At 43.8% G+C, this 22311-nt stretch overlaps 2 protein-coding genes and 2 long non-coding RNA genes across 6 annotated transcripts; 3 read left to right on the forward strand and 1 right to left on the reverse strand.

The window, feature by feature from the left end:
* LOC136457975 (uncharacterized) lies at positions 1-673 on the forward strand. The gene is made up of 2 exons (XM_066457994.1): positions 1-125; positions 281-673. Exons 1-2 carry the CDS (start codon positions 80-82, stop codon positions 475-477), a joined length of 243 nt encoding a protein of 80 aa, XP_066314091.1. The 5' UTR covers positions 1-79; the 3' UTR covers positions 478-673.
* A 1663-nt stretch (positions 674-2336) lies between these two features.
* LOC136457976 (proteinase inhibitor PSI-1.2-like) lies at positions 2337-3192 on the forward strand. Its single transcript, XM_066457995.1, has 2 exons — positions 2337-2475; positions 2655-3192. The coding sequence occupies exons 1-2, from the start codon at positions 2430-2432 to the stop codon at positions 2849-2851; spliced, it is 243 nt and encodes an 80-aa protein (XP_066314092.1). The 5' UTR covers positions 2337-2429; the 3' UTR covers positions 2852-3192.
* Positions 3193-13768: 10576 nt separating this feature from the next.
* Positions 13769-16416, reverse strand: LOC136457977 (uncharacterized). Of its 3 annotated transcripts, none has more exons than XR_010759861.1 (3): positions 15864-16416; positions 14521-15730; positions 13769-14384 (listed from the first exon to the last, which is right to left on the reverse strand). It is a non-coding gene; the product is annotated as an uncharacterized lncRNA (long non-coding RNA). The 3 variants fall into 3 exon arrangements; XR_010759860.1 differs by having other exon boundaries at positions 14371-14583; positions 14836-15730; XR_010759859.1 differs by having other exon boundaries at positions 14371-15730.
* A 701-nt stretch (positions 16417-17117) lies between these two features.
* On the forward strand, positions 17118-18591 carry LOC136457978 (uncharacterized). Its single transcript, XR_010759862.1, has 3 exons — positions 17118-17274; positions 17560-17626; positions 17704-18591. It is a non-coding gene; the product is annotated as an uncharacterized lncRNA (long non-coding RNA).
* The last annotated feature ends 3720 nt before the right edge of the window (positions 18592-22311 follow it).

Consider the following 22311-nt stretch of genomic DNA (forward strand, 5'->3'; position numbering starts at 1 on the left):
AAAACCACATAGTTTGCACTTGCGGTGCATCATAAGAATTGATCAGCTGGCTGACCGGAGTAACTTGCAGTCTGCAGGCATGGCTACCTCCAGATTCCACATGACCTGCGCTCTCCTCCTAATTGGTAATAATCAAGAACTCCTAACCGATCTTTATGTTGAACTCTTCGTCAAGTTATATCTCCATTAAGCTAGCCTGAATTGATGTATATATCTCACCTGTGACACCGGATATATAGATACATGTACTATGAAACTAACTCTGAAGGAGTTGTTGAAGGTGCTGTGCTGCTCGGGCAGGAGCAGACCGGCACCGAGGCCGTCGTGTGCCCTCTCTACTGCCTGCAAGTGGACTACATGACCTGCCCGTCCTCCGGCTCCGAGAAGCTCCCGGCGAAGTGCAACTGCTGCCTGGCGCGGGCGCCCAAAGGCTGCACGCTCCATCTCTCCGACGGGACGCAGCAGACTTGCTCTTAGTTGGGATGGCCGATGATGGCGTGCTGGTTTCCTCCGCGTCCTTGTTTCACAAGTGGTACTACGTATACTGAATACTGGCTAGGAAGCGAAGCCATGTAATAACAATAATCTCTGGACCAGCAACCTGCTTAGCTATAGCTACCAGCAGGCCAGATAGCCGGTTAACTTCTTCGGCAAATAAAGCTTGCTTTGCCCAGGGCCATCGATCCTCTATATATGTTTTGTGACTTTGTGTAACTTATTTTGCATTGCATGCCTGGGCTGCATCGCGCGCAGTCGGAAGGCACGGTCGCACGGAGGATCTGATCTAGCGTCGTCAAACCCTACGCAACACTGTCTGCACATTGCCACTGCCTGAGTACGTTGTCTGGAGGGCCCAACTAGCTGCAAGGACGACGACAGTCGGAGCAATCCTCATATCCCATCCTGGCTTTGTTTCTACTCATCACTGTCATCTCTTCTTGCTCCAATGACAAAATCAGTATGGTATTCGGTTGAATCCGTGTGGGTGCCTCGTGTACTGCCGTGGGATTCATCCTGCTCCAGTGGTGGATCATGGATGGTGCGGTTCTTGATGGTCGACTTGGTGGTGGTGCTTCCCCTCCACCTCCATACAGTGCGTTGGTTGTAGCGGCGTGGCTGGCCTCCTCTTTGTGTGGGTAGTTCCCAACGCCTTCCTCAACATGCTCGTCCCCACGGGACTAGTCGTCCCTGTACTGTGGTTGTCTTTGTCACAAGCACAATCCGGTGACCCAATCGTGCACGCACGGACATGGATAGCAATAGGCACTTAGGGCCTCGACGTTTGGCAATGGTGTGGTATGGAACGCCCTTCCATTGTCTTTGAGCTTTGAGTGCTATGTCCCGAGTGTGTGGTGATGACGTGGTATGGGACGTGCTTTGTCGACCCTATAGGCTTTGTTGTGGTGGGTTGGTGTATGTTGGCGAAATCTATACCGGTCTTTATGTGGGTCTCGACCGTGATGTCACCGTTATTTAAGTGCCATTATCCTCCTTAGAGGCGACATTGTTGCATCTCATCCTACCCCATCATTAGGTGTTCAGGTCAAAATGTTGCCCTATTCTAGACAAGTGGCGGCGGCAACTATAGTCGTGTCTTTGTTGGAAGTGCCCCTTTGGAGGATTTTTGTGTGGATGTCCTATTTATGCATTTATCATGATTGCCCAATTCAAAGTCTTCAATAGCTTACTCGCAAAAAAAAAAAGTCTTCAATAGCTATTGGTATCCAGCATATTCCCGAGATGCCTATTCAGGTGGAAGTGTGGATGCTTATGTTAGAGGTATTGGTTTGGTGGTTAGAGCTTCAAGTAGCAGATAGAGCTGTTTCTCTTCTCCTATACTATTCAGCTCGTATACACATTATGGGACAAGCTAGCCACGAAAGGACGATTACTCAAGCTGCAATCTGAAGATTTTGAATCTCTTGCTTTACTTTAGTTTGATGTTTTCCTTTGGTACATCAAAGTTTTTTATGTCTTAGGTCTATGTTTTATTGCTGAGACATGTGGTATCTCTTTGTAATGATTGTCAATGCATGCATCTTTATTAGAAGAAAGTACGGGTACAAGAAAGTCCGTTACCTCTTGCAACAATTATCTTTCCTTGGTCAAGCCGAACCATGGACAAACTGCAACCTGAAACAGTTCGTTACCATTGCAATGACGATTCTGGTCCAAGATCCAAAAAGGTCATCATCATTATCATGTAGGCATGTGGCCACCAACAATTCAAGCCTGACTTAGTTGACTTCAAATTCGGAGAAGTGTGCATTTCAACGTAGACCTACGCTGGAGCACACAGCAGTGTTCCAAAAGAGATGGCCAGCAGCAGTTTCCTATATATAAAGGGACCAGCCGGCCGCTTGCATTGGCGAAGACACCACCATTTCACAGTTGCCGTGGTCAGATCGACTCAGCTCAAGGGTGAAGGCATGGCTGCATCCAGATTCTACGTCACCTGCGCCCTCCTCCTGATCGGTAAAATCCTCAATCCTGTATCATCGAACTACTCAGATTGAAGGCATAGATAGATCAACTAATGAGCGGAGAAACCATTGAGCTGTTCATCGTTTCTATGGCTGATAAGTCGGCTGATGCTATTTTGTTGTCTTTTATTTCATTATAAAACAAGGATGCATGTGCGTGTGTGACCGCAGGTGTCGTGCTGCTGGGGCAGCAGGGGCAGGAGGGGATAGAGGGCACCGTCGCCTGCCCCCAGTACTGCCTCGAAGTGGACTACGTGACCTGCCCGTCGTCCGGCTCCGAGAAGCTCCCGGCGAGGTGCAACTGCTGCCTAGCGCCCAAAGGCTGCACGCTCCATCTCTCCGACGGAACGCAGCAGACTTGCTCTTAACTGGGATGGCCGATCTGGACCAACCTGCTGCTTTGCCTGCGGGTTTTGGCAAATAAAGCTATATGGCGTCTATGGCCTGGCCGTCCGAATAATGTGCGATCGTCTATCGATTTGCACGAACATCTATATAAAATAAAAACTAGTCCTTTTTCTTTAAAGATTGGTGTGCAGTGCATGTTATTCCCTTTGACGGCTCATTTTCGAAGGCTAGGGGGTTAATGGATGGTTAGATCTACGGAAAATGTCACATCTAATCTACCTCTTGCTTAGTTCGATTTTCCTCCTTGATTCTAAATCAGACATCTTTTTCCCCTCAATTCTTAAAATAATTTAAATTACCGCACTATCCAGATTATCTAGATTGGAAATGTTTTTAATGTAATGACAGGAACTCTGTCATTCATCAATTAATAAATAGAGAAAAAAGTTTATATACAAGAGGCTCTAAGGCCAGTCTCAATGCAGGTTTCATATCACAGTTTTCAACACAGCCACGTCAGCTTACAGATTGAAATTGAAAAATGAAATTACCTCTCTCAATGTGCAGTTTCATTTCACGATTTCATAGGCTATCTTTGACATTTAATTCTTGTATGGTATTGTGATCAAATGTGCCATGCGATTTGTATAGCCATTAGACATCGTATCTAAACTAAGTATATTAACATGCTGGAACATGACCATGTTGGCAAATAAATCATGCGTACCTAGCAAAAACGTCCCTTAGCTCTGGACTTGTCAATCAAATCAAATAAAAAAAGAATGGAGGCCTTATCCTCCCTTTCGTTGGATGCTTCTTGTCCACTCATGAACACCGGCACAACCGCTGCCGCTCTTGTCCGTCATCTCGTACGGCATGGTTGGAGGCACGGCAGAATACGTCACCGTAGCCGCGGGGCACATGGAGGTGCCAAGATGGACGACGGACCGACCTCACCACCACCGCCGCAAGGTCCTCGTCGATTCACCTGGGTCGGCTTCTTCCCCGGAGCGGCTCCAGGCGGGAGGCACGGCGAGCTCCTCCGCACGGCAGGCAGGAGGCGCGGCGACCTCTCCGGTGCGACAGGCTGCTCGCTGGTGATTGTGGGAACGTGGGTTGACGATGCGCAGGTGACCGTCGGGTGCCGCACGGGATCTCCCGATGAAACTCTCGGCCCCTCAATGCGCGTTTCATTCGGTTTCATCGGCATAGGTAACTGAGCCAGTTGAGTTTCATCCCCACGAAACTCTGATCATCTCTCTCTTCATAATTATCATGACAAGTCATCCAAAATGCTGATGTGTCATAGTAATTAATGAGAATGAAACCCTTATGAAACCTCCATTTTGACTGGCCTAAGGCCAGGAAGACATGCTAAGTGCAACATGAAAGGATCGAGCCGACTAGGAGCTGACCAATTCGGCCCACTCTTTTTATTCTTGGGCCACGCTCCGCCACTGTGGTTGACACAGTAGAACGGAACAGCTAACTGAAAAGGTATTTCTCAAAAAAAAAAAAAGTTAACTCAAAAGGTTTGAATCTGAAGCAAAAAAAAAAAACAGCAGAAAGCTAATAGGAGCGTTTTCTGAAGTACCTCCTATATTTCTCCAAATTTTCTTTGGTTTGCTCAGCCACCTGAACGGCTGAAGAGTGTTAATTGTCGAAAAATCTAGTGGCTGAACTGAATGGAAAGGCTGCGCTCTTTCAGCAGGCTCCGCATGATGTAAATGGCCTATCCATTGAAGGTGCGCCATTGATCTTTAGGAATTGAAAGCAGCGTTGTTTTCCACTAGTCCAATATATTAGATATTAAAAAAACTACTTCCTCCGTTCTAAATTATAAGATGTTTTGATATTTCTAGATACATAATAGTTTTTTGTTATGTATCTAGACATAATTTATATCTAGGTGCATAGCAAAAGTTATGAATCTAGAAAAACCAAAACGCTTTATAATTTGAAATAGAGTGAGTAGTAAATACCTAATAAGGTTTTGAAACCACAAAAAAACTCTTTAAGCTTCTAAAAATTCCAAGAAAAAATCAAGAGATATATTGGGATATAAAACGTCTAATCTTTATTTAGACCTCGTAAAAATATCTCTAGAAGATTCTAAAAATTATATCAAACTCTAGGAAAATGAGAAAAATATCCAGGAAAACTAAAAAATTTGCAAACATTCTTAATGATGTCCAAATGCATTTTAAAAAATTTCTACAACAAAAAATATTAGATGCAACCAACAAGAATGCAAATTCATGCTAGTTGCATCTCATGATTTTATTGTAGAAAGTTTTCAAAACATGTTTGAGATCAAGTATATATTTTTAAGAAAGTTTCATATTTTTCTTGATATTTTTTTATTTTTAGACTTGAATATATTTTTGGAATATTTTATATACACTTTGAGGAGTTCTAAATATTCTATTAGGGTTTTTGTTCTTGAAATCTATCTCTAGGATTTTCGTACAGTTTAAGAGGCTTATAGATATTGTTCATGGTTTATTTTTTTATGTACTTATTGGATTTTTAACTAAATGAGGATGAAATCGCCTTCAAAATCACTTCTAAACAAGATAGAGAGGTAATTTAAACGGATTTAGAAAGGACTTTTTCCTCAGATCCATCAACTATGGACATATGGGTAGTTCTGTGCAGGAATGACAAATTTCTTTGTCTTTTATTTTATTTTATTTTTTGCAAAAATAAATGCCATAGACAAAGTTTTTGCAAATCTAAAGTCCTATGGCCTTCATATAAGTGGTATTTTAAAAACCTTAGGTAAATTAATGTTATGTAAATACCATTGAGGCCTCCATGGCACCGCATACTACACTACTGCCATTTGAATTGGCAGTAACTAGTAAGCAGGTACCGCTAATTGAACATGTGATTTTCTTGTGCAAAACAAATTGAACATGTGATTTAAATGCAGTTGGCAGAACTAGTTGTTTTAAAAATCATTTGGTTGAAATGACTGGTTTTGTAGTCCAGTCAATTGAACTCATCAGTTGGTTGTTTCTAAATAGACCCAATTGCCCTGAGTCCTTTTGCAAGGATAAAAGGTCACATAAAAATACATTTGAGCAATTTTGTTAATAAAAGGCTAAGAAATGTAAATAATATACTTTATAAAAAAAATCTAAGGTTTTATTATGTTTGTTGGAAAACATGTATATGAGATAATGGATCTAAAACCATCTTCAGAAGTTTCTTAAAAACGCTTGGTAAACCAATGTTTATGCCAAGTGAATTAAAATGATTGGAGAGCTCTACTTTTTCTTCATTTCTCCAATAGTTTCTAATAGTTAGATTCCTAAAACTCACAAAACGCAAGCGCAGAAGGCATGCTCAATGTGGGAGTTGAGAGGGAGATTTAACAAGTGGTTATTTTTAGAGAGTTGTTTTGCAAAACTGTTGAGAACCTTTTCCCCCTTTTCCTAAAACAAATTTATGAATTGTTTTAAGGAGCTTTTGGAGGTGCTCCTCAATACAAAAATGGTAAGTGTATTTGAACAGGGAAAAATCATATGAAATAGATTTTGTTCCTTAATGCAATATGTTGTCATTTGCTAAAGGATCAACATCATTTTAAATTCGTGCACTCTGAATACAAAACTATTGATTCAAGTTTTATGTCCTAAACTTATATACAATATTATAATTTGACTCATTGCTAGTTGAAGTTCGTAATATTTGACGTTTTCCTATACGGAATATATGCTTGTCATTCTAGGACGAAGGTACATGAGTTTGCACATTATCTTGTTATTTTTAAAGTGGAAGTGAATATGTATAAGCATTTTCACGTAAGGAGTAACATTTATAATATTTGCGAAATTAGAAAATAGTAGAGAATAACCAAAAGAATCATGTTTTTTTAGCAAAGCTAGCATCGTAACAGGAAAAATTTACTAAATAAAAGCATGTAAAAGCTATTTACTCATCATCACAAATTGGCAAGAAAAGAACATGCGGAGCATACTAGTATCCAAAGTTTTAAATAGCCGGCTATAGCTGAAGCTATAGCTGGAGATAGCTGCTGGACAAGGTAGAAGCTAAGATATGCAATTTTTAGCGCTATGAAACCAAATCAGCTAATATCCGGAGATAGCCGCTATAGCTGGGCACATTTTAGCGGCAGCCCAGCAGCTTCTACCACGCGAGAGCCCAAGATTTTCGCCGGCCCAACAACAGCCCAGCAGCAGCCCCCACCCCCACCGTAAGGACCCGGCAAGCAGCAAGCAGCAACCCTAGCTCCAAGTCCCATCCCTTTCGGTCTCTCTATCGCGCAAAAAGAGGCGGCGGCGGCGGCTGCTTCTTCTGGGCTTCAGCGGTGGCGGCGGCAAGGGTTTCCCAAGCGGCGCGGTAGCCGGTGTCTGGTGCGACCGTCTCCGCTCAAACTCGAAGCCATCTCTTCTCCTCGCGGCTTGGTAATCCACATACAAGAAGGCCGCACAAGAGATCACCGCAGCGTGGGCACCGCCTCCCCGTCTGACGAGCTCGGGCGCGTCGACATCCGTGTCGAGCTCTCCTGGTCCCCGGTGGCATCCCTCCGGGAGCACGCGCAGTTGGTGCTGGACCAAGGCGTCGCACTGCAGGCGTGGAGGCGCGCCATCCTCTCCAACCCGTACAGCCTGATGGGCTCGAGGTCGGGCACCAATGCGTGCGCCTACCACGGCAGCTTTTGTGTGCCCTCGCCGCAGGACCCCGACCTCACCGTCATTCCCTCCGTCGACCTCAGCCACGCCGACGTCGACGGCCGCACCACCGTGGAGTTCCTCCAGACTGAGGACCACCTTCCGCACCTCGGTGCCCCCTACCTCCTCGCAGAGCTCGCTGCCATGACGCAGCGCCTACTCTCCTACCACCACCACCACCACGGGATGCGGCTACGGCTTCACCAATCTCTACTCCACCACGAGATGCATCCTCGCTGGTCCTGGCTGAGGTGCTCACTCCGTTCATGCATCTAGGGTGTTCGACGAAATGTGGAGCTATCACTCAGTGCAGGTGCTACATTGACATGGCAATTCTCTGGGTGGTTGCTGTGCTTTGGGGTTCCTCAATTTCATGGGTAGCCGGTGAATCGATATTCGTAGTCTCTGCATATGCACTGGATATTGCCTTATAGAGTTTGCAGTCTTGATGTCAATGAGGCCACCACCAAATCAAATGATTAGTCAGTTTGTGAAGCCTGGACCAGCAGAGTGCAATCAAGATTTAATTCAACTGATCGAGCAGACAACATTGTATTGCAAATCAACTGCTCAGTTCCTTATACTGTTGCCGTCACTAGATGATGTTCACTGTTCAGCTTATGTCCAGAGTACTTGGCTTTCACCTTGGTGCCACTGTTTTGCGCCTCGTGGGTCTGTGGTGTTGCTACTGCCATGGCCACCTGATCAGTGTTTGGTCTCCAAATTCTAAGCTGTTAGTTGCAGCAGTTTTAGCACCTTGGGATCTTGGATGTTCTGTGCTGTAATTAGCATGGTGTAAAGTCTTCCAGCTAAGTTGTCCCTTTGTTTTTGTGCTTTCGGAAGAATTCTAGAACCCAGTGTGGTTAGCCGCATATACTTTCAAAGTGCTATGCAATGAAGCCAATGTGCAGTTCCGCCATCTGGAAGTGTTCTGGTGCTTCAACAGAGGCCTGCTTCCCTTGGCAATGGAAATGAACTTTTCACTTCAGCTTTGTCAATGTGGTCGTAATGGTAAGTCGTTCATCCACCAGGCCTGCATCAATCGACTCCAGTAGAAAACGGTGATTCGGACTTTCAGAGAGCCATCTGTTCCTCCAGATCCAAGCGGCGGCGGTGGCGGCGAGGGGGCCCCAAGCGGCAGCGGCTTTGTCTTCGGCTTCACCATGGCAGATCAACAAAGTAAGTGCTGGACTCTCTGAATTCAGTTCCTGACAAATCCATTTAGAGCAGTCTTGTATGAGCAATGTGTTGTAGCGGCTGCTATCATTGTCATAAATCCATTTAGTGCTGGAATCATAGTTCAATGTGTTTCAGTATTCTGTTCCACTTAGCCTGTGATGTAATGTACTCCTATGAACCTGTAATGTACTCCTTTGAACTGGTTATGTATCAATTGGTAATGGTTATGAAGTTATGCCAAGGTCATGTCTTTTTTCTATTTTTTTAACAGCTAAATGGCATAGCTGCAGCTATCTCCCGCTATAGCTGCGCTTAGCTGTTCAAAAGGCCAGCAGCTAAGAGGCATAGCCGGCGATTTAAAACATTGCTAGTATCTCACAAGAAAAAATAGTATAATAATAATAAACTCCATATAGCACCTGGAATCCGCGGTACCGCAACTATCCTGGTTACTGTTCACGTATCAGTCCTCCAGTCGCTGCCCTCCACGTAGTCTGCTCCCGCAAACGATCCCCACCTCCTCTGCTCGGTGCTGCGGCTGCCTACGCGGCTACGCCTGTCTCGCGGTTGGGACACGCGTTTCCTCAGGCCCACTCATACGCGCGGCACACCCCTCCTTTCCCTCTTCTATAATTTTAATTGATTGATGGGCCCAAGTTTGGTCTGGCCCAGTCCCAGCGTATCTAGGCGTTGCGCCTAGGAGCCGTCGCCCACCCTCGGAGGCGCGCTTCTCCACACGCCGCGCCACGACCTCGGCGCCTGCTCCTTATGCCCCTGCCACGCTGCATCTGTCGCCTGCGCCTTATGCCTCTGTCTCGCTTACCCACTGCCCCTTCTTCTCCGCGCAGCTGCTTCGACAGGCCCGACTGCTCCTGCCGTGGCCGCACCATTGCCGTCGAGGTTGCTGCACCTGCATAGGTCTATGCCTCCCTCGCGTCCATCGATTAGTCCCTGTCTTGCTTCCTTTTCTCCATTCATCTACGCTTGCTGTCTTTTCGATCTCATGTGTTGTGCACGGCTTCCGTCGTTTTCCACTCCCAGTCCTCGCTGTCACACGGCACGTGCTGGCTGCATGCACCAAGGATGAGGCAGGGGCAGAGCTCTGCTGATGGGGCGCCAGCAGAGGTGCCGAACGCACTGCCGAAAATGCAAGCCGTCCGGGAGTCAAAGTCCGGTGATGGGTGGCCGGCTTGCAGTCGTTGAGGATCTGGGCAACGATTCAGCTATGACCATTCTTTGCTTTTTAAAAAAAAATTGATTTAGCCTGTGCAATAGAACACCTTGGATTTGCTACAGATTGCCTGCTAATGGATTTGAGGCTGCGAATCTTTCTGCTCTCTTCTCTCTGAAAATTTTGTTTATTCTAACTTCAGTGGTATCATTATCCAAAAAAAACTGTGACATTGCAAACAGTGATATAAAACCAGTTCTGTCGAATTTATTTATTATGTTTCCAGGTCTGTTCTTATTGTACATCCGAGAAACTTTCTTCATGGTGTTTTTACTAAATCCATGCTCTGTTTCTAGGTGTAATACTAATATACTGTGTATATGTCTTTGCTGATGTCAGACTACCTATTCGTATTCTTAGCTGGCTAGGCCTCGTTCGGCTGGTAGAATTTTGGCTGAAACTCGCTGAAAACACTGTTCTTGCTGAATTGTTGTGAGAGAAAAACACTGTTCCAGCTGAAAAAAGAAGTCGAACAAACTGAATATGGGGTAAGCCGAACGGGGCCTAACAATTATGTCATACCTGTGTCCCGAAGGACCACAAATATTCATATTCTGTTTCATGTATGCAATTACTATTTGTTTTGATTCCTCTATTTTGCAGGTTATGGATTTAATTTTCAGTGCAAAAGAGCTATTCCCTGTGCCTTCTATTGCTAAAAAGGTGAATGCTTAGCTAAAGAAATTTGTTGTCGTCGTATTCTTCATTAGCCAATTTACTCCTACCTGCCATTTATTTGTTCATCACTATCCATATTAGTTGTATAGGTGCTACATTTTTTTGATAAAATCTATGTTGCACCAATCCATGTTGGCAGCATTGTGCCATCCTGCAGATCGATCGACCATCAATGGAAAGAACAAAACAATGGTGACAAATATTCCTGCTCCCATGTCACTTGCTGGGCATGGAACTTTGCAAGGAGCAGGCTATATAGAGATGACAAGCATTCCAACATTTTTTTAATCTTCCTGCTCCTAGATCTTGAGATGAGCAGGCCATTTATTGGGCATTCAATGGTTAGTCTCCTTATGTTTTTAAGTTTGGAGCTTTTTTGTTATATTACTCTCATGCTTTGTTATCCTTAATCAGTTCAGTTGGTGATTGGTTAGATGGTGACTGTCGTTGCCAATTCTTCCTGTTGCACATGTGCATGATTTTGGAACAAGTTGCCTGAGAGAGACCTTGCCAAGGAGGTGTCAGGGTTACTGGACCTCAAAACAAGACTCTCGGCCTTGGTTTCACATCCAATGCTGTTCTGTTATTGCTATATAGTGACTATAAGGAAAGGCTAATTGGTTATGTTAAAATAGAGGTCACTAACTCACATTTTTGGTTCCTGCCATAATGTAAAAATCTCATTACAAGTTGTCAACGTGTACTTATATTCTTTTGCAAAAACTAATTTATTTTTCATCTTCCCTATGGGCTATGGCATTGTTTCTACATGATCTATTTCAAACTCTGCTATGCCAACATACCTCATATTTTTTGTCAGACATGTGATGTTCAAATTAGAAATAACAAAATAGAAATGCCCTCCTTTCTTTGCATGTGATTTACCTTATCTGAGTTGTGTGCAGAATTAATTCCGTCTTTATTAATTGGTATTCCTTTATTATATTTACATTAACCTCACAATCTTTTTTTTGTTTTTGCTTCCAGACATAATCTCGTGTTCAAAGGGTGTCCCACGTATTTTGTTTCCCCCCTTTTATTCAGGCATTGTCCCTTGACTAATCTTCGTCTATGGTTTGCTGTAGCAATTGACATCAAATCGTGTATGCATTGCTGTAGTTTGACACCGAAGGGAGCAATGGCATGTTCCTAATGAATAATCCAATCCAAAGTTCATCCGTGATCAATCCAAACCATCATTCGAATTTACTTCAGCAAAGGAGTCTTTAGCTGGAGTGAAAATGTGAACAACTGTTTCAGCTTGCAGCTATGGAAGTATTTTCGCTTCGTGTAAATATTTTATTTTGAACTTCGTAAGAGAGCTGCCTGTCTTTTGTTCATGCAAATATGCTTAATCCCTTACTCTGCTGAAGTGCTAAGGGTGTCTGAATTATTTTGTTGTTTGCATCACCTAGGAAGCTTGTTTTTTCTACCAAATTTGTAAGGCATCTATTTCCAATCTTAAGGCTTGTGTGTGGTTCAGTTGTTTGATAAATCATTGCCAACTATGTTTTCAGGAGTACCGAGATTCAGAACATTGTTGGGTCCCATGATGTCAATTTCCCGACTAGGCTTAAGGGTCTTGCATACTCACATGGTGCTTCTCAGGTCTAAATTGCAATTTGTAGCTGCTTAGCTACAGCTCTATCACCTTCCGTATCTTATTTCTTGATTTTTCATGTGTGTGTTATGAAACTAATGTTTTGCTTCAATCTCTCGCAGTCTAAACCTCTCTTCGCTGCCTTGATCTATTGAATGAACCAACCAAAGATTGCCCTGGTGAATTTGCTTTTGGCAAGATCGTTCTGACTGCACTAAAGGTTAGCTGCAGTTTCCCATGCATTTGTCTGTCTTGATTTTGTAGTATATCCAAGCAAAACTCTCTCTAGGTGAGAGAATAGACATACACCGCCTTTTGTTATATTTACCCTGTCCTCACAAAGTTCGAACAAGTCCAACAATGGTATCCAGTATCTAGGTACAAGTTTAATGAATATGCATACAGTTGTATTATTCTGCCTATTGGTTGTGGTTCCTTTTTATTATTTTATTTATGGCCATTTCTAAATGGGACGTGTGATCACGTTTTTAGAAAATCAATGTTTGTGATCTCTTGGTGTTGGCTGGTAGCTCATTGTGGTGGTGAGCAGAAATGCAGAACGGGACATGTTATAGCTTCCTGCCACTTTCAACTTTCAAAGTTAAATATATTATGGACCCTCCTTTCAAAAAAAATATTATGGACCCAGGAGGAGCTTATGTTGTCCATCAATCTCATGAGGTTCGATGTGATGGTATACATGTTCCCGTCTTCAACGGCTCAAGTATTTGTCATACACGTTGTACCTGCAATGCTCTATAGAATTGGAATGCCAATGAGACTCATAAGCATGTTTTGGTTGCCGATTTTCAATAGTCTTTCCTGAATGTTTTGTACAAGGAAAAGGCAAAGTAATGTATCTATACTCTTGATTCACCTATTGGTATATTATTTTTTCTCAAACATTATGTAAATGGCTGGAACCCAACCTGCCCGCGCAGCAAAGCGTGCAGACCGTCCTAGTAATACTATACCAAAAGCAAACCTTGCTACAGCAGTTCTTATATATCTAATGCAAATTCTGGACAGTTGAACAATAAATCTGTAGAAATAGTGACCATTGACCATTATAGCCATACAAGTAATACTTCCAGGAAGTGTGAAATCTTGATTTTCTATCTAGAGTCGTATTAAGTGTGAAAAGTATCAAGGCACACATTACGCCCTGTTCACTTGGCTTATAAGCCGTACTTTTTTAGCCAACGAACAGTATTTTTCTCTCACAACAAATCAGCCAAGCGAACAGGGCATTAGTTGATACAAAAGATCTAGTGGGGCATTTCAAACAAAAATAAGGTAATTTAGCCACGAGACCTTTCATTTGAGTACACATGCGCCTGTGGTTCTGCATCAAGCCCTCTATAAGTTCTTGTTGATCTCCATGTCAGACAGAGATTTATATTTACTAGAAAGTTTTGCCCGCTTCGCGGCGCCCTACCACCCAAATTGTGAAGCACTGGTTTAACAAAGGAACCGTAGAGTCAATGGCAGCTGCAGAAAACTTTGCGTCTAAGGCAAAAGACAAAAGGAGACAAAGCGAAGATCCAATCAAACATTGTAGAGTATTATCCTCATCAACACATCGTAACCGCAGGAAATATTTCTGTTCTTATGTGGCATAGACATCATTGTTGAGGGCTGCAGAATTTCATAGATTGCTATGGGAGACATTATTAGAAAATTATATCAGCACTCAGCATTGTGGCTTTCGATCTGAGAAAAAAAATACATCGTGACCCACATCTTCCCAGTAAAGCTTCCAAGCAGGATCAACACCTCTCTTATTGATCACCATTACATCATTCAAATGTAGGGCTCGTCTGCCTGTTCAAATCGCTCGGCTAGAACAGCGGTAGCTTCCAATAGCAACAACACCTTCACTTCCTTGTAGTCGAAAGGTACACTCTCTTGCTTCACGAGGTTGACAAAGGCATTGCCGTCAACATTGTAGGTCCTTAGTGCCCTCTAGCAAGGCGAAGCGTGGCCTATACTTATATAATCAAAACTCAGCCTGCACCTAACTAACTATGAAAGTGCCAGCAAAGAAACATCCAAAACAACTCATTTAAAGATATCTGAAAAGGATGTATATATAGCACAAAAGTTTCTGTTAACAACACAGATCACAGATGTCTTCTTCGATCCAACGAATGCATCAGAAATCACTGCAGTGTATTGGTTCATGGTTCAATGTCTAAATCGAGGGATTAAGAAAATGAGTCAAGAGCTTTCCTGCATTGCCTCATCTACCAAATATGAAAAGTATATACTACCAGAATATAACACAAAAAATGTGCCCACCTTCACATGGCCATGGTCATGTACTGGATATCGTACATGCAAAGATCCTTAGGAAAGAAAAGCCTGCAAGGTTGGCAGATCTATTAATCATGTATTCACATCAGTAAAAGAACATTAGTACTGTAGTACATGTGAAACACCACAGAGCTGGAGTTAGCAGTTAGCAACATGGTCTCTAACATTTGGAAACTAATCAGAATTAGCCAACTATTTATGCTATTATATCCACAAGCATAAGCAGGGAGGACACGGGTTGTTCCTAGCTATTAACAACCAGCAAAAAAATTCTGAGGTTGGTACAAAAGTTAAGCTTACATGCATGTGTTGTGGTACAGAGAACTACTCAGGCCTTCCATATGAGAAATTCCTTTACATCCAGGCATCCAGCTACTACCTCAAGAACTCGCCTAAAGTCTGACAGTTATGTAGTCATCATTGTTTTTGGGAAAAATGCATGTGCAAATATAAATTTGAGTAGACAAGGCTGATAGTTTGTAGTCTTTAGGATAATTATGACTTAGGGCACAAGGCTTATGAATCATAAAATTAGATTACCAATGCTCAAAACTTCACTGATCAAGGTGAAGTTACAAATTTATGTAAACACATGTCTCCTGTTCAATGTTACATAGAAGCGCATGAATTATGATGGGTCTCTTCCAAAAAAGGGAATGAAGTACTGGACTGAGGAGCAAAAATCTATACAGGAAATGTTTAGACTGGTTCTTATATCTGATATGTGCATTTGTCAGAGTTGAAAATAAGGAACCAGCTACTGGTCTAAACATTTCCTGAATCAAAAACACTTATAAATAGTGCAGAATTGTGAAGACTCGTCTGAAATTTTGAATAAACAAATCTCACAGAGACCATGTACCTTTGAATTTGACTCATACTTCTATTTTTTTGGTTTGATAGCAAAACGATTTTACATAATGGCTTCCAGCATGAGTACTTATGTCATTCCAGCATGAGTACTCGTGTGACAATATGGACAAACTATTTCTATCATCAACCTATCCATTGGAAATTACCTCCCTTGAAAGAATGGTAGGGAGAAAGAGTGAAGCCGAGCTTAGGTCGAAGGAACGACTAGGGCTCGAAGCAGACAACGACCATACCCTGCAGGATGCAGCTCTGGCGTGAGGACGATCTAGCAACCCAGGCGCCCAGGAGGGCCCCACATTGCCGCGGTCCCGTCATCGAACTTCTGCAAAGCATACATGAAAAAAATTAGCATGTAAAGCCAGAAACTGGTCCGTCATCTAACTTCCGCAAAGCATAAACGAAAAAAATTAGCACACAAAGCCAGAAGTGTTTTGCTGCAGTACGATGCCACATACCTTGGTGAAAGTGTCGCCTTGCCAATGACGATCAATGAGGGAAAGGAGGACTGACAGTAGATCGATGTAGGGTGCGCGTGGGGTAGGTGTCAGAAGGAAACCGCAAGCGTTGGAGCCAGATGCTGAGATGCCAGCTCCATCACGTCGGCAGCCGAGATCCGCTGCGTGCCTGCGTGAAACATCGGGATCCACCTTGAGGCTGCCTTTGCCCTCTGCTACACGCGTATGGCGAGTGCGTCTTCGGGGCGCCCGGTTGTGAGTGGATAGCCGAGGAGCACGAGCGTCACCACCATCCCGCGAACTCCTCCTCCATGCCGCCGGCGTTGAGGGGGACGCCAGATCTCGCTTCACCGGATCTGGGAGAGAGGACCGAGGTCTTTGAGACAGCTGCCGGATCCCACCTCCTATCCGACATGTCACAGCTGTGTGCCGTCGGGCCACAAGCTGTAGACGTGAGGGGCAGGTGAGCGGCGGCGGCGGCGACGGTGGGGGGAAGAGGAAAGAAAAGGAGAGGAAGGAACAAGGGGATCTAGGTCTGGTGCTGGGGAGGAGGCGGTGGTGCCGTCCGCGAAATGGCCCACGGGGGCTTTTCTGTAAAAACGATGAGGATCTCGAATTTTCTCTTCTTTACGTTGGAATAAAGTTTAGATAAATGGTCTATACGTGAAATATCTGAACGTGGTACTGTAGATGACCGACTGAATTGGACTGCGGGTTGATTATTAAATAATGAAAGAGCTTTTTTGCTAAACCTCCGGGAGCACGTGTCTGCAGACCAGGACTCGCTGTGCTAGTGAAAGCGGAGAGAGCTTGAATCCGCGGTAAGTTTTAGAGAGAATTATCTATTTGCTACTGAAATAAATCAGTTTTTCTTATTTGGCATGAAAAAAATCGAACTTTTTTATCTGACATCAAGTTCAAATTTCCTTCCCTAAATGACACTACCGTTCATTTTATCCATTCATCTGTTAGTGGACTGTTTGGACCATGTCAGTTTTTTACCAATATGACCAAAATAACCCTCTTGTACTCGCACAGGCAAAATTTCTCTCCCCGACTCCAACTGCCCCGAGCGTTCCTATCTCCCGCGGCGTTCTTCTCCGTAAAAAAAACAAACCCTAGATCGATGGAAGGAGGAGGAGAGGATGATGGAGCAGAGGATCCCGCGGCGCGGCCGGCGGCGCCCAGCACCAGCTGCGCACGTCCTCAGGCGGGGGGGGGGGGGGGGGGAGGGCTCACCCGGTGGAGCCAAGCCAAGCCGCGGCGGGGCAGGCCGGCGCTCTAGCCAGCTCGTGGCGCGGCGGCCTTGCTAGCCGGCGGCCGCAGATCCTGGCGCACAGGTCGCCGGGCAGCGTCCCCAGACCGTGGTTCGTCGCACAGAGGTCAGGCACGAGCAATAGAAGCTGGAAAGGTAACAAGGCTGGCTATGCATAACTATGAATTCCCGAACACTTGCTTTGACCCTTTTTTGCTTGACCATCTGCCTTCCCTCTAAAAGGAAATATGCCCCTAATAAGTTGAGTTTTCTATTTGCAGTTGAACTGCTCAAGTTTTGCATTAATGTACTTGTATGCAGTGTGCCAATTCCTTTATCACAACCAACCGTCATGCTTTACTAAGTCTATGTTATTCTATTATTTCTTGGTTACTTGATAGATAACGCCATTTAAACATGGGATCTCTTTAAACATTGCAGTGGACGTGTGAAAGCAGAAGATTTTTGGGCTCATTTTGGTCTGGATTGCAGTCCTCTGTGCAAGACGGTATTGACACAGTATCTACAAATGCTATTAGCTTAAATGGATTTCCCTCTTTGCTGAACTTCTAACTCCTTTTCCAGATATTTCACTACTTCGATTTAAGCATTAAGGAATCGATTACGTTCCCTCGGGTATGGACCTTAATTCGATTGAATTTCACATCTCCCTTGGTGCTTCGCAATTTTTACAGACGACACCAAGGATACTATAATGCATTGGTACTCTGTATATTTCACTAGCACTAAGGTTTCTAGGTGAAGCATCTGAGATCTCCAGGGCACAGCTAGCTGATGTCCTACGGTTAAGCATGCTGCTGCCGTCTGATGATAAGGTAAAATCCCCATTGCCCCTCTGCTACAGGTTTCGCCACCATGATGTCATACTCATCTGACCATGTAACCTTTTGACAAATGCTGGAGCTGTTCAAGATGTTCGACATAGATGGTGGCGAAAAGATCAGAAAGGAAGACTTCATGACGTGTCTTAGGAGGTTACCGTTCTTGATTGCGTTCTTTGCAGCCCCGATCAATGGGGAAGTGTACATCGAGATAGTCTGAATGCCTGAGGGCTGAGGCAAGGCGATGCCATGCAAGAGTAAAGCCTGGAGCTGCCAGTGCGAGGCACGTCAAGTATTTGGTTGCATCAAGTGTTTGACCGTATAGTGCTTCGTTCAAATTATTATATTGTCATTACGGAAATCTGTTGTGAGATACACATTGTACTAGTAGATTGTCGATGGAACTGAGAATACACATAGAAAAGCATTTGCAATCTGAACTTATGTTGATTCTTGTTGGCTGTAGCTAATGTGAGGTGTGAAAGGTGTGGTTCCTCTTTTTTTTTAAGTATGCTGATAATGTGATGACATTTGTGAAGCTTGTGTATGAAACTAATGTGCATCTGCTCTTACCTTAGAATTTGAATTTATTGATTATTTATTTCCAATCTTCGATTATTAAAATCCCATGTTTTAGTTCACAAGTATATTTGTGATATTTATAATTTCCTTATTTGATAACCAGTCCATTTATTCTTTCCCTATTTGGCACTGCATGCTTCTGCTACAGATAAGGGCATTCACGTCATTTTGTCAGCCACTTGACATCGTTAGTGGCTCAAATGGACGGTAGTGCCATCTAGGAAAGGAAATTTCAACTTAGTGCCTGATAAGAAAGTTTAATTTTTTTAGTGCCAAATATGAAAGACTGATTTATTTCAGTGCCAAATAGATAATTTTCTCTAAGTTTTAAGGGCCCTGATGTCCTTGCTCTATGCGTCACCGACAAGCACGTACCCAACCATTACTCCTTTTCTCATATAAAAAAAAGTGTCGGAGATTCACGTGGGTCAAACATTCTCAAGTTTTATTAGATTTATAAAAAATATTATCACTATTTATATCTCTAAATAAGTTTATTATAAAAATATATTCAACGATTTATCTAATAATAATAATAATGTATTACAAATATTAATATTTTCTTACATATTTAATCAAAGTTAAAATATGTGACTTTTTGAGATGTGAGAATGATACTTTTTACCGGACAGATGCAGTACCTTTAGACACGCTATGCGTAGCTGGTGCTCTGAGGAGAATTAAATCGAACAGGTTACCTGTATGTACGTCACTGGTTCAGAGGACGCCCTTGATTTGCAGAAAGAACTCACACTAAGACCCTATTTGTTGGTTGGTGCTGGTGTTGGTTTGGGCTAGCTGGTGCTGATTTTTTGTGAGAGAAAAATACTGTTGGCTGATTGAATAAGTTTGGCTGAAACCAACAAAAGAACATGGTGTAAGTAGATATGATCCAGCAATCATTAAGTATTAGTGTCTCATCCTAATTCGCAACTTATTCTTCGTATAATTCATTATTGAAAACATTCTCTCTAAGGTAGCAACTGAGGTTTGACAAAACTGAGCAAAGTAAATGGGGGCTATGAGATTTTACGTCTAAATTTGATCAAGGAAGAAATTGAATTGGGCTATGATGGACGGTAACTGTGCTGGCGTGCACTGTTGCGCTGGCTGGATGGGCGGCGACGGCCGAGCAGCGAGTGCCCTTGTGGACAGCGGGGCAAGTAGAGCTTACAACGCTAGCCGCTGCCCGCTAGGGTTCTCGGTTTGGCAGACGGCGGCTCTGCGTCTCGTTGAGTCATGGCTCCATGCCCAGCACAGGACTCTCGGCCACTCAGGGTCAGGAGGCGAGATCATTAGGACAAACGTGGGATTAGCCTGGGACGTCGGGTACGGTGTTGATGGTGGGCCAGTGAAAAATGGGTGGGTGCGATAAACAGATAGGCGTATAGGTTCCGGCTCGCTGAATCTCGGCTGAAACTAGCTGAAAAACATTGTTCTAGCTGAATTGTTGTGAGAGAAAAATATTGTTCCGACTAAAAAAACAAGCCGAACAAACTAAATATGGGGTAAGCCGAACGGGGCTGCTTCGAATGAATAGACTAGTAATTTGAAACTTAACTATATTATAAATATGTTAAGCCTGTTCGGTTGGCTGGTTCATATCATTGTTGGTTCGTGAAGAAGTACTGCTGACTGATTTGTGTGAGAGAAAAATACTATTCCAGCTGAAAATTTACGATCATTTACGACAAGCCACAGCCAAACGAACAGACTGGTAGTATATACCTACTAACTACTAATTTTTGAAGTACAGATTTTAATTGTAAAAGCATATATTTTCATCAGTTAATATATGTAGGTAGACGCATTAATTCAAAATACTCCGTGCAACAATTTTTGAACGCAATTTTAACACTTTATATACGGGGATTTGTCGTGGTAGTACATTTAAATATTTAGGGCAAGGTACATTCATTTGAATTATTTCTTTCTTTTGCAAAGATATGAAACTAAAATATACTCATTATACATATATTTTAGTCGTTGCCAATTGGTGTGCGTCATGCCTCCTCGGTCAGTGGATAGCCGTGTCCCCGCCCACCAGCGGCTCGGCCCTCACGTCACGTCTTCTTGACGACGGGTCTCCGCTCCCAACGCCGATGGCTAGAGAGAGATCCTATCTCGACAGGAGGCGCGACCTGTAGAGCCTAGGAGCCTCGCCGCCAGCGGCCGCCACAAGCCCAGAAGATCCCCGCAGAGCTTCATGAAAGATGTTTCAACTGCCTATCCTACTCGCACCGAGTAACGACTTGCCGGTTGTCACGTGTTGTCTACGCTGCCACGGCTTTCGCCACCTCGCTAGAGATTGCAAGCGGTCCAGGTCTGTTGCGACGACGGTAGCAAAGGGTGTCGACCTGCCACGGCACTCGGCTCGTGGTGATAGGCCACTGACCCCAGCACGCACCCCACAGTGGTCCACTGAGCTCAGACAGGCCGCACAAGGTGCCACGGGGCGCTGGCGGAATCCGGCGACGACATTGGCGGCGCCGGAGTAAACCGGTGAGGGACGTCTATAAGTGCAATCAAGCCCTAATGTAGATTTTGGTGTTGATGACCACCTAATTAGAGAACTAATGAGATTTATTAAGATGACAAGCAGGGAATTCATTATAGAGGATGTTACATGAAAGGGAAGAGCCCCCAATTATAAATAAGGACGGTATCGCGCTCAAATGAGTTTTGAATTCTTTTATCTTTTGAAATTGAGTATGGAAAAAGCCGTACTATAAAGGGGGATACTACAACTGGTTAAAAGTGTGCAACCAAATGCTTAATCTTTACACAAAACATCCTCACACCTCAGCCAAGACAGCCAACTTAACAACTCCTTCACCCTTGCTGTCTTGCTAGGTGCGGTAGTGCCGCACTAGGAGAGAGGCACTGCCACACTTAAGTAACTGTTGGGAGGTAGGGGGTATTTATAATTTCCCTTGTCCTCCATAACGGCTCTCTCTTCTTCCCCAACGGTTCAAATCGACAAAAATCAGCAGGTGCTCATCTCCTCTCTCCTCCATTGGTGCCCTTCAAGCTCTCAAGCTTTCCCTTTGACTTCCCCATCAATCCTTGAGAGAAAAGGTGCCAAAAGTGATTAGAGAGCAGCTCCACTGATTCCCAAAGCCTAAAGAGCATTTGGTTCACGTTTTGGCCGATGGTTGTGTTTGGTACGCTTGGAGCTTGGCTCCTAGCCGGCTAGAGCATTGCTCGATGAGCTTGCCAAGTTTGTGGCAGCCCTGGGAGGTTTGTAATCATCTCTTACAACGAGTAAAATCACCCCTCATCTCAAGAGTAAACTCTCTTGACTTGAGAACGAGGTAGGGTTGCAAAGCCCTAAGCCTTAGCGGTATACCTCAACAATATGGACTTAGGCAAGCCTTGGTGGCGAGCTGAACCACAGGATAAATCCTTGTGTCATCTTGTGCTTGTGTTGCTATACTTGTGTTCTTATTGTTGTTGAGGTGATTTCTAGGGTTTGAGGCCAATCTACTTGTGTGTGGTGTTCCCACCACTTTTAGCTATCGATCTATGATCTACTACCCTGTAGGAAGCTAAGAAATTTACCCGATCTAAATTTCGTCGGATAGATTTTGAACTATGAACTAATCTCTCCTGCAGGTACGGCAGTGCCGCTGTTTGGTGCGATAGTGCTGTTGTGCGGTAGTGCCGTGCTCACAGAGCGGTAGTGTCATGAGTGAATTGGACTTCGGTTTGAGTTGAATTTTTACAGACCTATTCACCCTCCCTCTAGGCGTACCGGAGATCCTACAAG

The sequence above is a fragment of the Miscanthus floridulus genome, chromosome 6 (genome assembly GCF_019320115.1).
Source record: "Miscanthus floridulus cultivar M001 chromosome 6, ASM1932011v1, whole genome shotgun sequence".
Taxonomy (NCBI): Eukaryota; Viridiplantae; Streptophyta; class Magnoliopsida; order Poales; family Poaceae; genus Miscanthus; species Miscanthus floridulus.